The sequence below is a fragment of the Triturus cristatus genome, chromosome 8, assembly GCF_964204655.1.
Source record: "Triturus cristatus chromosome 8, aTriCri1.1, whole genome shotgun sequence".
In the NCBI taxonomy this organism is placed as follows: domain Eukaryota; kingdom Metazoa; phylum Chordata; class Amphibia; order Caudata; family Salamandridae; genus Triturus; species Triturus cristatus.
In genome coordinates, this window is record NC_140591.1 from 452,894,642 (window position 1) to 452,909,788 (window position 15,147).

At 43.5% G+C, this 15,147-nt stretch overlaps 1 protein-coding gene across 1 annotated transcript; it reads right to left on the reverse strand.

The window, feature by feature from the left end:
* Positions 1–1,917: 1,917 nt before the first annotated feature.
* On the reverse strand, positions 1,918–14,860 carry LOC146802307 (keratin, type I cytoskeletal 17-like). Its single transcript, XM_085621879.1, has 8 exons — positions 14,164–14,860; positions 9,454–9,536; positions 8,202–8,358; positions 7,552–7,713; positions 7,343–7,468; positions 6,256–6,473; positions 4,177–4,304; positions 1,918–2,522 (listed from the first exon to the last, which is right to left on the reverse strand). The coding sequence occupies exons 1-8, from the start codon at positions 14,800–14,802 to the stop codon at positions 2,503–2,505; spliced, it is 1,533 nt and encodes a 510-aa protein (XP_085478005.1). The 5' UTR covers positions 14,803–14,860; the 3' UTR covers positions 1,918–2,502.
* Between the last annotated feature and the right edge of the window lie 287 nt (positions 14,861–15,147).

Sequence of the window (15,147 nt, forward strand, 5' to 3'; positions counted from 1 at the left end):
GGATTCGGTCGAATAGGGACTTGGTTTGCAGACTTGGGAAAAGGGTTCCTCGGATTTGTACTGAAGCCGTTGATCATCGTGGTGGTCTGCGTGATCTGTCTGTGGGGACTTAAAAGAGCCTTTAAGTGGTACAGGGGAAATAGGATTGAGAGAACCCTCAGAGCAAACGAGAGACGAATGGCGAAAATGCAGGATAGTCAATATCAGAACCTTAAAAGGATGGAGGGGTTCCGACAGGGCAGAATGGCTACCACCACTCGTTAGATTGGTTCTTTCTGGGACGGAAATGAGGTTGTGATGATCTGATGACAATTGTCATCAAAGGGGGGAACTGATAGAGCGTCACATGTACTCAAATTTGTAGGGGTGCATCATATTCACCGTTAGTCAGCTCCCGCATATAATCAATGTATGTTCAGAAGTGTTATAGAAATGTATTTGTTGAAATCATATAACGTAGAAGTGTTAGAAATGTACTTATGTTTTGAGAGAAATTAACGCCATTAGTTATTGTGAAATGTATTTGTAATAAGTTTAATGAGTAGTTTAGTCTAATGTTATGGCATTAGGTAAATCGTATGCAATGTTAAGAGTTAGAAATGTAGGATACTTATGCTTAGTTGTAAGATGATTATGTTGAATTAATGCATAGAATGTAATTGTAATGTGTTTAATTTTGCAAGGCCTAAGTGCATAGGTAGGAGAGAAGGCCTGTACGTTCCTTATATTAGCTATATTTTAGGCTGACAGGGATTTCTTAGTAAGGCTTGAATTGTAGTGAAATGTAAAACGTCACGATGCGAAGCGCCTCTTTTTTTCCGTTCCCATGTTTCTGATGCAGGTGCAAGGACATTTAGCTCGTTAGTTAGAATAAGTCTTTGTTGTAGGAGTTGAGATACGAGGAGCAGACTGGAGGGAGTGAATTGGAATGTGAAATTGCAACTCCTAGTACGGATTGTGTCTCGGACCCAAGGTCAAGCTAACGGACGAGGGAAGATGGAAAGCTCTGGATGGAAATTTACAGAAGGAAGACCTGGCTGAAGAGGTGTGCCGAAGGGCGTGTTTGATGATTTTGGGGTTTGTATTAGGGACAGTGCCCCGTGGGTTGAGCAGACGAGACTTAGGCGGGAAGCTAGAAGGAGCATCATAGATCGAGCTCTCACAGAGTGAAGACTTCTTAGGAAGTTTCACTCCTGACACCTCTATATGATTTTCTCGGTTGGAAGGGAATGTTAAGTAGGGATGCCACTCTAGAATACAGTAGGGACAGAAATGCTTTGATTAATGAATTCGAAATACGATGTCACCATAGCGATTCTTTACCTGATGCTTTTAGAAGCTGTAATTCTCTTTATTTTTAGTCGAATGCGGATTCTTCGTAGGTTAGCTTTTGTGTTAGTGGCCATCTATCTTTTCTGCCTTGTATTGAGGTGCCTATATATTCAGATGTTTTTGTTGGTAATAAAAGGTCAAAACCTTAGATTCTGAGTCCTCTATTCATTTACGATGTCCAATCGCGGTTCATATGATTTGATAATTGTGTTTATTCCCCCTACGCTATTTGGCAAGTAAAAAGATCCTGGCGACCTGAAAGGGTTCTTGGAGATAAGTAGGTAGACAAGAATCCGGCCATATCATTAGCATAATGAACAATTACACGTTCTGCTTTCTGGCTGGTATACAAGAATGCACATCAGCACAGAGAGACACAGCATTTATTGTGTGCTGTATAAGTGTATCCCAATCACCCATGCATGTATTCATCCCTCAACATGATCTCCTCATAACCCCTCCTGCCTCTGAAGCGAGATGTGGTCTCAATGTCCGACTTTGTTCATTGGTAAAGACGTTTAAAGCAAGAATTCTCCGAAACCTGAAAAGAAGCTGGTGGAAACAACACAAATACACGAAAAGACATTTTGCATGTTGCATCAGAGAGAAAGTTTATTGGAATGAACAAACGAGGAAGCAGGTTTAAAAAGGAAAACTGTCCCCGCACCCTGGAAAAGAAGTGTTCAGTAGTGGATAGAAAAGCAGCCACACAGCAAATATGTCAAGATTGAAGGCCCTTGAACCCTCGTGTACAATATCTCCCAGTGATGTCACTGGACTTTCAAATGATATTACATTACACAGTAACTCTGTGTGTTTGACTAGAACAGTTAATGGCCTCCATGAACAGAGCGCCCTCTTTAGCAGCAAATGCTCGAACCCCGTGAGGCCCCCAGCTCTGCCCTAGGAGGCTCTTTTTGAAGGTGAAATTGAAAAGAGCGCTCTCATTCAGAGAGTTGTCTACAAGGGCTCTGCAATGCGTGTGCGGATGAAGGACCAAGGAGGCCCGGAAAGTGTAGAGATTCTGACGCCTCTATTGGCTGGAATCCTTTCCTCGCGTGTTCCATTGGCTGGGCTCGCGCCAACAGCTCCTCCTCAAAATGCATCACTTTTCATGTACCTGCCGTTTCGAACTGACCGATTTGCCGTCAACTAAGTCCTCTGTAATCGTTATGTTTTCCTGGTAGGGTCTGAAAGACAAAATATGGAACACGTAAGAGCTGTTCAATCTGAGATGCAGCGACCATAGTGCATGCGTCACAGCGGGTTCAAATCTGACGTCTATGAGGGTTTGCCCCCTGTAAGTTAAAGGGACCCAGCCCTGCTGCCAGTGAGTTGACTTTGCCTATTGTATCAACACGGCCTGGGGTGACGGTAAATGATGCCAGTGAAATTTCCCAATTTTACGTTATGAAATTTGCATTATGACATTTTGTTTAGTGTTTTTATTGCAGAAAACCGATTCCTGTAGAAAATGTCTGGTGTCAGCACCTCGACTTGCTTTGATTTATGTGAAAATAGTCCAGCAACACGTCTCGCACTAATAGCATAGATATATATATATATATTTAATTTACATGAACTGGAATGTTGTGACAAAGTTATGCAAATTCTCACTCTCCTAGAATGAATGTCCCCAGGTCACAACTTTGTGGCGATCCTTGAAAAGTGAATTGACTCTTGTACCTCCATGAGATGCGATCTGCCCTCCCGCCTGTCAGAGAATCTTCCCCTCCCCCGGTCTTTGAAACAAAGAGTTAAAGCAAAGTGAAAGCTAGCAAGACTTACTTTGAGATAGGCCCCATTTCAACGGCATTGTCTATCCCTATCCAGTTCACTCTGCACAGAGCGGTGTCTTTGGGGGACGCCAACTGAAGCGTCACAAGGGGCAGTGGCCCTACACGCCCTCCTGGCGATCAGTACCGGAGCATGAGGAGAATGGCTCAAATAAACCATAGCAAGGCCTGCAGTGAAAGTGTGTTTCCAACCAATCACCTTGACGTTTCCATGTAAGAGCAGATCATGACTAAGGTGTCTCTGCGAACCGTGTGTCGGTTCCATGTGTGCAGGGTCGGCTTTAGGGCAGTGCTGACGTGTGGAGGGGGCGCTGACCTCAAGGGGGGCACGGTGTTTAGCAATAGCTTATGATTTGAGAGATGAGGGACACTTTTGCCCGTTGGTAGTGAGAGAATCCAAGGAGGCGGTCATGAGATGTGGGGGCGCCAAAAATGATTGTCGCACCGGGCGCCAACAGCGCTAAAGCCGGCCCTGCATGTGTGACAGAGTAGGGCTGCTGTAGGTAGCCGCAGCCTGTGCAGGTAAGAGCGGTGGGGGAGGAGGGGGGATTTCTTCAGGCGACGATAAGGAAATATAAATTATGTTTTGAATTTTCCCTCGGGTCGTCTGTCGAATAGCCCCCACCCAGCCCCACCGCTCTTACCTGCACGGGCCGCACCTGGCTGCAGGTCAGTACTGGGGTACCTTTGCAGAGTTCAGAATTGGAATAGCAGGGCTGCTGAAGGGCAGGATTGATCTCCATTGGTGGAGTCAAGTAGGGCCACACTACAGAGAGCGCAGCCGTCGAGAGCAGAGCTTCACTTGCACAGCTCTTCAGTGCTTTAGAAATACAAGAGATGTAGCTAAGAGTGCAGGTGCACTGCCAGAGCTGTTTGCAGATTTCAGCATCGGATACTATAAGGTAATAACTGCAGTGCTGAACCTAACCCAGCCATGTGACTGGTATGCCATAGCCGGTGGGGGACGCGAGGGATGGTGTCAGAGCCTGTGTATTGTGACTGTGGGGTACAGGTGTATGGGCGCTGGGCATCGCAGGAGAGCATTTACCTTTGGAGGAGGAACCGGTGCCAGAGCCGTAGCCTGTAGCCACGGTGGACGCGCTGGTGCCGCCGGAACCGCTGCGTCCTCCTGAGCCAGAGTCTTGCTGAGGTTTACTTTGTGGGACCTGTGAGGACCTGAATCCAGAAACACAATGAATTCTATTATCCTGAGTAAAGTGCCTTATGAATGAATGAATGAGTTTTTACTGCTTGATTAACAAAAATCTTTGCAATCAAAACATCTTAGTAATAGGACAGTACACAAAAACATTGTCACATTCCTGAAGTTAATAAATACCTGTATAGGAGTAAAGAGCCTTATAACAATGTCTTTCTTGAGGATAGAAGGAATGGCACATTTCATTAAAGTGAGTAATGGTAAAGGTCCAAAAGTAGGTTGCGTGGTATAAAACTGCTCCTGCAATGTAACTGACATAGCACTAAACACTTAGGGGCCTATTACAAGTACGGCGGTCATTAACCGCTGTACTCGCGGTGGCGCAGCGGTGGCGGTCCTGGATCCACCTCATTATGAGGCGGCTTTTAGGACTGATCACTGCTACCCCAGGGAACCGCCGTTCTCTGGCTGTGGGGCAGCGCAGAGGGCCTATATAATATGCAAGGCTGGATGGCTGCGGTCCGGCGATCATATTATGAGTTTCCCCTCCGCTGCCCTGTTCATGGCAGGCTCACCGCCATGAAAAGACTGGCGGAGGGGAAATAAAGGAGGCCCTACAGGGCCCCCAGGCACCCGCCGTCATGGGGATGCATTCAGGGGGGCACTGCATGTGCTTCCCTGTTTGCATGCACCCCAAGTTCCAGGGCAGCATGGACCTCACAGTCCATACTGTTCTGGAACTTCTTTTGCGTTCCCTTTGCGGCGCCCGTTTTCAGGGCACTGCCGTGGGAACGGCAAATGAAAAGACAGGGAAAGCCTTCCAGACACGAGTTTTACTCGTAATCTGGCAGGCAGTCCCTACACGGCTTTGGCGGTGCTGAGCTGCCGCAGAGCCGGCGCAGCACCACCAAAGTCGTAATCAGTCCCTTGAACACTTCCATGGCTTTAAAATCCCTGTATACAAAACCACAAGATACTTATCTTCTATTATGTGTGCATGTATACTAGTATGAAAATAATGAAAGGCAATACGTCCTTAGCGAACATTTAACTCCTTAGCCATATATCGCCCTTAACAAACCCACTAATGGGACAACAGGCACTGCATTAGGCATAATTTAAAAGATCACTTAAAAAGTGCTTCATTTCATCTATTGTCATTGTACCTGAGATGCTCTGTTGTCCTCAATTAAGACAGTGATTCATGCACTAATTGTCTCCTACCTAGACAATGCGAACGCTTTACATTTTCGGCACGCCCCCAATACCTTGTACAGCGTCTTCAGGCATGAAATAGCAGCTAAACTACTGCTCTGAATCCTAAAAACAATATCCATCTGCAACCACTTACAAAATGTATATTTGTTGCCAGTGCCTAAGTACATCATGTTTAAAGCAATCTGTCTAACACACAAATGCCTGACAAATGTAGTGCCAAGCTATATACGGAAAAAATGAATGTCTACGCTCCTCAATCTTCTTCTTCTTGGAATAACCTGAATCAAATGATCTAGACACGGTGGAAGGGCTTTCTCTTGCACGTCAGCTAAGATGTGGAATTCCCTCCCTCTGCAGATTAGGGAAAACCTCAATCACAATCTTTTGAAGAAACAACTTAAAGTCTAGCTCTTTCATCTTCCTTAATTCTTGGCAAGTAGCCACCTCTCCCTTATGCTATAATCATTTTTCAGCGCCAGGACACACTTTGGAGAGTTGCTCACGCTCTAGAAATTGTCATTCATTCATTCATTCACCTAGGAGCCTTTATTCAGAGACTTAGGGCCTTATTTAGTGTTTGGCAGATGAGTTACTCCATCACAAATGCGACAGATATAACACCCTCCTTAATAAAAGTGCATTATATATATATATATAGTACTTGTAATAATGCACATGGACTATCCGTTACTTTTGTGCTTAGCTAAGGGCAAACAAATTCTTTGGTGGAGCTTGCTGCCACCTCCTTACCCCCCTGAGCCTTCAAGCAGATGCTGGTAGGTCGCAATCTCCTGCTCCAGCCGGCTCTTGATGTCCAGGAGTTGGTTGTACTCATCACTCTGGTGCTCTGTCTGTGCCCTGAGTTCGACCAGCTGCTCCTCTACGATGCTGATCTTGGCTTGCAGCTCTCCTAGCTGAGAACAATAGCGTCCCTCTGTCTCAGCCAAGTCCATCTCCAGGGAACTTTTCTGTCAAATCAACAAAACACTGGACAGTTAGTAAGTAGAAAGCAACTCACTGAACTAAGTCTACAAACATTGTTTCTTTTTGTTAATGCATATAATTGCTGGTTAGCCTCCCCCTCACTCTGGCTCTCGTACCAGCTTTTTATAGTGAAGCAGATGAAATTCGGTGAATTTGAGTTGGGTTAATCCATTTCTTGGCTCCGTATTAACAATTTTGGAGAGTTTCCAATGATAGTGATCCAACAGCCATCCACCCATAGAATAAGGTCAATGGAAATTAACCAGGCCTGGGAGAGGTCCAAGAAGAAGAAGGATGAATAGAGGGAAAGGTGGAGACCACAATGACACAAAAGTGCCTACAAATGGAGGACAGGAGTTTGGATTCATATTGGCTGTTGTTCTTACGTTCTCTATTCTTCTAAACGCACTGGGCACAATTATTAAAGCCAAGTGTGTGTACAAAAGGCAACATTTATTATTTAAAAAAATTCACAAAAGTGAGCTGGCACTCGAAAATCAATTTACCCAGGTACATGATTACACCATTAGGATGCAATATTCTTTGGGTGAGGCGGGAATTCAGATCATGGATACCATGGAAAGTTTGAGAACACTGACTAGCTTGCGAGTTAATGGATGTTTGCACACTTTTCCCACCCTGAGAATGATTGTAGATTTATTTCTGTCAAGGGCAGGAGTTAATCCTTCTACAGAGTAGGAAAGGGGTTGTGAAGAACAATTGATGGAGAGAAAAATGTGCATCAATCAATTTTGATTGCATAACTGGAAATTGATTCATATTGAGTTATCACACAACAACATTAGGTTTCCTAAGAGTGGGGATGCCTCTTGAGAGGTGAATCTTTTCTTACCATTGTCATTTGTGACTGCAGCTCTATCTCTAGCGATTGCAAGGACCGTCGCAGTTCTGACACCTCGCTTTTACTTGATTGCACTTGCTCTACCCCAGTTGAGATCTGTTGTTTCAACTCAGAACTCTGAAAGACAAATGAGGGAGAGTTGATGGGGTCTTCTTGGTTTTGTTTTTTGCAATCATCATAGTGGATAGATGAGTCCTCACCCTTTGGTTGAATCCTTCTTCTGCCCGCTTGCGATTCTCCTCTGCCAATTTTTCATATTGCTCCCTTGTCTTGGTCAGGAGGTCAAGGAGGTTAATGCCTGGAGCAGCATGCATCTCAACATTGACATCTCCTTGAGTATCACTTTGGTGACCCTTCAACTCCTGCAAGAGTAAATAAGACACCCCCTCAATTTTCATGCAAGAGATGTAAACCAATGGAAGATCAACATTACAAATTGAGTTATGTTGAAAAATATTTTGTTACTGAAATTTTAAAATGTGTTACTGATTGTCAACAAAAGTAGTGTAAGTCACTCAACAACTAAGTAATGTTCAACATTTTAGCGTAAACCAGACTGTTTACAACTGGAGTATCCAACATTGATCTATGATCCATGCCAGATTGCAGCATATCCTCATAACACAAATTACAGTACAATGAATCTAAATAGTCATTGGATAGCCTGTAAACCTGGCATGGACTCAGCCGTCGTGCACCACAATTTAGACAATGTTGGCCTATAGTATATGTAAACATTTGGTGCCTTTCACTGGCCTCTAAAAGATTGGTGCTGAAAATGATTGGCGTTTTGGGTTTATCCCATATTCATCACTTCCAGGACCATCTGAAACACATTGCTATCTCTTACTTCCTCGTGGTTCTTCTTGAGTGCCGCCAGCTCCTCAGTCAGGCTCTCCACTTGCGACTCAAGGTCAGATTTGGACAGGGTCAGCTCGTCCATAACCCGACGCAGCCCATTGGTGTCAGTCTCCACACTCTGGCGAAACATCAGCTCATTCTCATACCTAGGAACATATTAAGCTTTAGGTCTTTTGTTCAAACATGTTCTATCTATTCTCTTAGCTATTGCCTGATCATATTCACGCTAGTGGTGAAGATACATGTGGTGCAACAAGCCTTACCCATCTCAGCCACGATAGAATATAGATAGAACGACCCTTAGTGGAAGTGAGCTGAACATCTATTGAGTGTCTTTTGGGGCAGAAAATCCCAAGACTTTCTCAAGGAACACTTTGTAAACCTTCATTCTGATCGGCCCCAAAATCTCTAATTGGCCACAAGCAGGAGTTACCCGCCTATTAGTGAATTATGACATATACCATAATTTCTTACACCGAGTAAAAAAAAAGTATTTTTTATTAAATTGATTTTACTGGTGAAAATTTGCCATGACATCTGCACCAATATTTGGACTGACGAATGTCTGTTTTGCCACTGGTAGTCATTTAAAATGTTGTTTTTGCACTTAACATGTACTGCAAACATTGGTGCCAAATTGCACCAGCACAATTGTAAACTATTCAGTCTGGAAATATAGCTGCAGTGGGACCAGTGCAAACACATCACTCCGCTACTAGAGTTCCCTCTTTTTTCCCCGAATGTAGGGCGTATACATCTGTCCCACTTCCTTTCCCACATTGCAGTGATTAAACTCCTTGAAAAACCTCCTAAACATGCTTCACTTTAAGGAAGTATGTTCCTCTCATAGGCCATTACAGGCTTTGTGTAAGCAGTGGCCATGTTGGAAGGGCGTTTCCATCCATCCATGCTCTGCTGATGTCCTCAGCAGCTTATACTGTGTTAAAGTAATAGGCACATTGTGGGGGCATTTTCTCTACATTAAAGTTATCTTTCTAAATGTAAGGCCTTTAGCGAGAAGCTAAAACTGCCAAAGCTCACTTTCTTAAGAATGGTGTCAGTAAATTGAAGATAGTCGTTCACCTGTGCCTTCCAAGCTGCCTGTATAGGTCCCTAGTAACAGTGAGTTATCCGCTATAGGGGACCACGGTTTTGAGTGTGCTAGGAGGCATCACTGTTTCTTTTCTGTCCACGTTGCCTGAGTTGGAAGTGTGCTGAGGTGAACCATATGTTTTACTCACTTGAGTTTGAAGTCATCAGCAGCCAGCCTTGCATTATCGACTTGCAGGACGATGGTGGCATTGGCCACTTGGGCAGTTAAGATCTGCAAGCACAAGATGGCAGAAGAAAGAGTTAAGGCCTAGGTGTTTATAGAATATTGCGCTTAACGTGGACTGCAGGCTGGGCCATGTTATTCACAATGGGAATTACAATATTACATTTTCCTGTTGACTATGTGGTGTCCTCCAAATCTGTAAGCCCTGAGCTACTGAGAAAGCCTACTGCTTAAAGTGCTGAAAGTCACACTGAACTAGAAACATGAGAACAACAGCATCTGAATACGCTATCAATATAATCTATTTATATAGTGAAAATTACCAGAAAACAAAATATCACTTCAGTTTTCTCAAGTCAAGTCCACATGAAGCCCCCATTCTGGTTCTCTTTTAGAAAAATCATATTTCATGTTTCTCCAGTGGGTACTTAGATGTCTGTATTACATTTTGTATTGTAAAATTAGCTGCTAAGTTCGGTACACAGAGGGACTTCCTTGGTCTATTGGAAAAGAAAAATAGCTGCCTCATAGGGAATTTTGGGTTAGAAGTTTAAAGCCTTTTTGCTGTCAAACCAAGCCATTTGCGAACACAAAAAGGCTTTTTGTAATGTATCAAATGTAACTTGCAATCCTGTAACACATTACCGAATCACAATTTGGGTTTGCAATGTAATAACAATTCGGTATTTTGAAGGGGCAGGTTTCCCTTCCAAATACCAAATAGTACTGGAATATACTAATGTTTTGGGACTGAAATGTGGTCGCAAAACATTCATACTGTACCACCAGCTCAAAATTGGTGGTAACTCATTTCCAAATGGGAAGGGGTCCCCTGGTGACCCCTTTTAAGAATGTTTAAAACAATATTTTTTAAGAGCAGGCAGTGGACCCACATACCACTGCCTACTCTTAAAAAACTAAAAATGAAACATTTATTTTTTTATTTTTAAATGCATTTTATTTTCGTTTAAGAAAAACGGGCTACATTTGAAAAAAAATATTATTTTATTTAAAACCAATCACAGATTTGGTGGTTTGCTGACCCCAGCAGGCCACCCCCCCCCTGTGATGGCAGCAAATTCTAGTGGGTCAGAGATTGTGACCTTCCTCATGTATATTCATGGGGTATGTCGAATTGCGATCCACTACAAATCGGTAATTTGCAAAACGAGCCATTAGTATGTAGGCTCAACAAATTACCACACATGGTCGCAAACAAACTGGCAGGAAATTGCAACAAAGTTGTACGTAGATCTAGCCCTGACAATTGTTTAAACTGATTTTGAATGAAAGCTGCTGAGATGAATTAACATTCATTTTGTATCGCAAAGTATTCACATAATATATTTAGATTGCAAATTCATACATGTAAACAAGTCTAATTTCCTTCTAAATGCTTCAGAAGGCAAGTGACAGGTTACGAATTGCTTATCGAGGTCTGCTGAACAGACTCTCTCTCTCTCTCTCTCTCTTTTCTGGGCCATCTTCAGTTTCCGGTGCCACAATGAACGTTCGAGTGTGCGATGCTGCTGCAAGAGCAGTTCTACCAAAGACTATGACGTAGGAGGGTTGGAAACAAAGGACGAATCCTGGGATTACAATTCCATAGAAACTGCAAGGACCCCGAGAAACAGCTTTCTGTCTTAATGGGTTGTTCTTGGGCTCACTAATTAGTCATGTTTGGAGTCATGGGGAGATGTTATTAGGTTTTGTGTTACTCTTTATATCTCTAACTTCATAATGCAAATGGGAAATTTCCACAAGGAAAACGTGTTATTTGAGGCTGTGTGCGTCAGTGATTGAAGCTGTTGTAAGAAGTTGCATTCCAGTATGATTTGGCCCCTGGGTAAACCGGGGGGCTTCAAGATCGGAGGAGAAAACATCCTGTACAGAATATGATTTACATCTAGTCATTCTCATAAAATGGCTCCTGTGCCTCAAAGCTGCCTTTTCGTATTTCCATGCCAGGAAATAAATTGATGTTTTGTGCCTTAACTTATCTCTAGTATCAAACTTTTCTATCATAATATGAATGTCTAAAGGGGACAAAACACTACCAGGGAATTACCGCCCCATCAGCCTTATAGACACAGTGCAGAAGGTTGTAGGCAAAATGACCCTGGCTAAAATTTCAGTATGGGAGGAAGAGAACAACATTTTATCTCTCTACCAAGCAGGTTTTCGTAAATTGACAAGTACGATTGACCAGATCTTCCGGTTCACGTTATTGCACTGGAAGACAGTAGAGCTGGCGATGGGCAGTCTTGATGCTGCCTTTATAGATCTCCGCGCAGCTTTCGACTTAGTCCCCCGCTTTTTGTTATGGAAAGTCTTAGCTGAGATGGGGATGCCTCCAGAAATTTTATCGCTAGTAATGAGATTGCACAAGTCTAACTCTGCAAAGATCCAGTGGGGGAGACATGGGCAACTAACTGATGAGTTCATGGTAGAACGGGGGGTGCGCCAAGGCTGCGCTATGGCCCCGATGCTTTTCTCCCTTTTTATCAATGGAGTAGTGGAGCGTATGTTGTCTGCTCCTGTAGACGCTCCAACATTGGATGGAGCGAAAGTGCCAATCCTACTATTCGCAGACGACACGCTCATTCTATCCAAAACCCCGAGTGGCCTGCAGCGTGCACTGAATATTTTTGAGGGCTTTTGTGCCGAGCGTGGCCTAGAAGTAAATGTAGCCAAAACAAAGCTCATGACATTCAATCCCCACCCCAGCTTTAGAGGGAACTTCTTCATGGACGGCCAAAAGGTAGAAATGGTTTCGGATTTTGTTTACCTGGGTATCCATATAGCTAAAGGTGCAAAGTGGGGGAAACACTTAGAAATGGCGGCTCTCAAATTCCGCCAAACTACTGGTACTATAGGCGTTGAACACAAAAGGTCTTTGACCAAACCCATTGCACCAGTACTTCAGGTATACGAAGCCAAAGCCATTAGCTCGGTGCTCTATGGCTCAGAGCTTTGGGGCTATGGGAATCTTGCACCATTAACGCTTGCTGAGAACAAGTTTCTCCGAAACCTAATTGGCCTCCCTAAAAGTACACCCATGAAGCCTCTGCGTTGCGATTTAGGCAGAAAAGCCATCTCAGATATTGCTAGATTAAGACCCATTTTATATTGGCGGCGCATATGGGTCACCCCCGAACTCGCTCATTATGCAAGGGGCTTCCTGGATTTAATAAATAGTGACAAATTCCACAAGATAGGATGGCTGGGGGAATTGTGCAAAATGTTGGGGTCTTTAGGTATGAATGAGCTTTGGGAGAACCCAGAAGAGGCCCTGTTCCCATCCAAAGTAACTATAAAAACCAAGTACTGGGAAATGGTCGAATATCGGGACTGGAATGAAGCCAACCCGTCTACCATGGAGGGTCTATTCCTTGAAGTAAAAGCTTCTCCTTTTTTAGAGCCCTATTGGGATATTATTACCAAACCCCTGGATAGGAAATTATACTTCCAGCTTAGAGTGGGGTCTCTCCCAATCAGATCACTAACTGGAAAATGGGCAAAGGGTAGCTCTCAAGTCTGCCCAGTTTGTAAAGTAAGGTCTGAGACCATTGCCCACTTTCTCTTTGTGTGCGGGGCCTATTCAGTCCCCCGACGTGTTTGGTTGAAGGTTATGTGTAAACAGCTGGGCACAAGAGCGAGTGACACTGCTCTAAGGATTATTTGTACCAGCCCTTCAACATTCATTGCTGTGGCAGTTGCCAAATATCTGGGATGGGCTTGGGCCATCAGAAAGAAATCTCTTGTCTAATGGTAGTATAGGAGAAAAGACTTTAGACCATTGTCCGCTCTAATAGTTATGGAAACTTTGCCACTCTGTTCTTATATTGGCTAAATAATTTTATGATCTTCAGTATCACGGATGTATTTTAATGTTTTTTTATTCGTTTTTAAACAATAAGTTTTTACAAGAGACTGTTTATTTGCAATGTATGCCTTATGCTTTTATGAGTTTTTATCTCGAATAAAGCTATAAATTCCATTCCTATATGTTTAACTGCATGACATGTTCTACAGCTTCTATATTGTTTTTATGCTCTTTTCTGCACAAAGTATATCTGTTAATTGATTGTAGTGTATCACCAAATGTTTAGAGCAACTAGCAACAATTTATGGACCTTTGCTTAAGTAATGAATAACATAAAAATACCACGACCATCGCTTTATCTCTAAACATTTGCTTTCAAACTTTGTGTTTTTTTAGAGCCCAGACATAATTACAAGATTTTATCCTGCAGTTCAAGGAAGAACGTTAGGGAGCAAACAGTTTAGGCACACTTGAAGGAGAGGTACTGGGGGCCACACATAGGAACTCGGGTATAGTTTGGGTTATTGCCTCTAAGATAGGGTACACACATGGTAGCGAACATTGGCCTAATTACTTGCGATATCAACAGTTGTTTATGCTTAAACCTCTTTATACACGTCGGTGTGTCTGTCAAGAATGATGATGGTACATTATTTTCAATTTTTATAAAGTGGTTAGGTTATAAATAGAAAAAACGTCTGTGAGAAAAAGAAGTAAATAGAGCAACTGATCGAAGAACTTGGATAATGCACACTCTGAAAGATGGAGAAGAAGAGCAAGAAGTTATTGTTAATTGGCGAGATCATTGTCTAAAACAAGGAATTAATTGAACGTGGTATGATACTTTACCTTAGTTTGCAGATCTGCGATTTGTGTGAAATATTTACTGTAGTCCTTTTCTCCCGCAGCTGGTCTTTGCATTGCGTACCACTCTTTGATTTTACGCTCAAATTCGGCGTTGGCAGCCTCTAGTTGCCTGACCTTGTCCAAGTAGGTACCCAAGCGATCGTTGAGGTTCTGCATGGTCTCCTTCTCCCCGGCAGAGAGAAGGCTCTCACTATGTCCTTGGCTAGCATGGCTCCATTGGTCCCCATGGCCAGCCTGGCCCCATTGGCCCCACTGGCCCTCCTGGTCACTGCCAACAAACCCACCACCAACACCACCACCAAAGTTACCTCCGACACCACCAGCCAAGCCCCTTCCAGCACCACCAGCAAAGCTGCCACCAGCATAGCCCCCGAAAGAACTCCCAGCATGGCTACCCTGACTAGCACCCAGTCTACCACCAGTATTCTGAGAAGAAACACTATGAGAGGATATGCCCCCAATACCCTGACTAGCACCCTGACTACCACTAGTATTCTGAGAAGTGACACTACGAGAGGATATGCCCCCAATACCCTGACTAGCACCCTGTCTACCACTAGTATTCTGAGAAGTAACACTACGAGAGGATATGCTCCCAATACTACTGCGTAAGCTTGCCATGCTGTACTATTGTAGGTGCACCAACTCAAGAAAGGCAGCGGAGCTGGTTACTGGCTGCTGGGAAAATGGTTACTCCTTATATACAAATAGGAGAGGGTGTGCCCACTCACTAGTACTATTTCCCATGTCAATGTGGAGTGTTTAACAACTTATTCTCTCTCACTCTTTAAAAGATCAATTATCCTCATTATTAATCATCCTTGTTCCTTTTCCATGTACACCGGTGCCCTAGGGCTGTTTGTCCTGTCAGGATGGGAGAAGGGCAGAGCACGGAATCCTTTTCAGAGCAATTTACTTTTCAGGTTTTGCTAAAAGAGCTGCAAAAGTGTTGATTGCTCTTCTGGC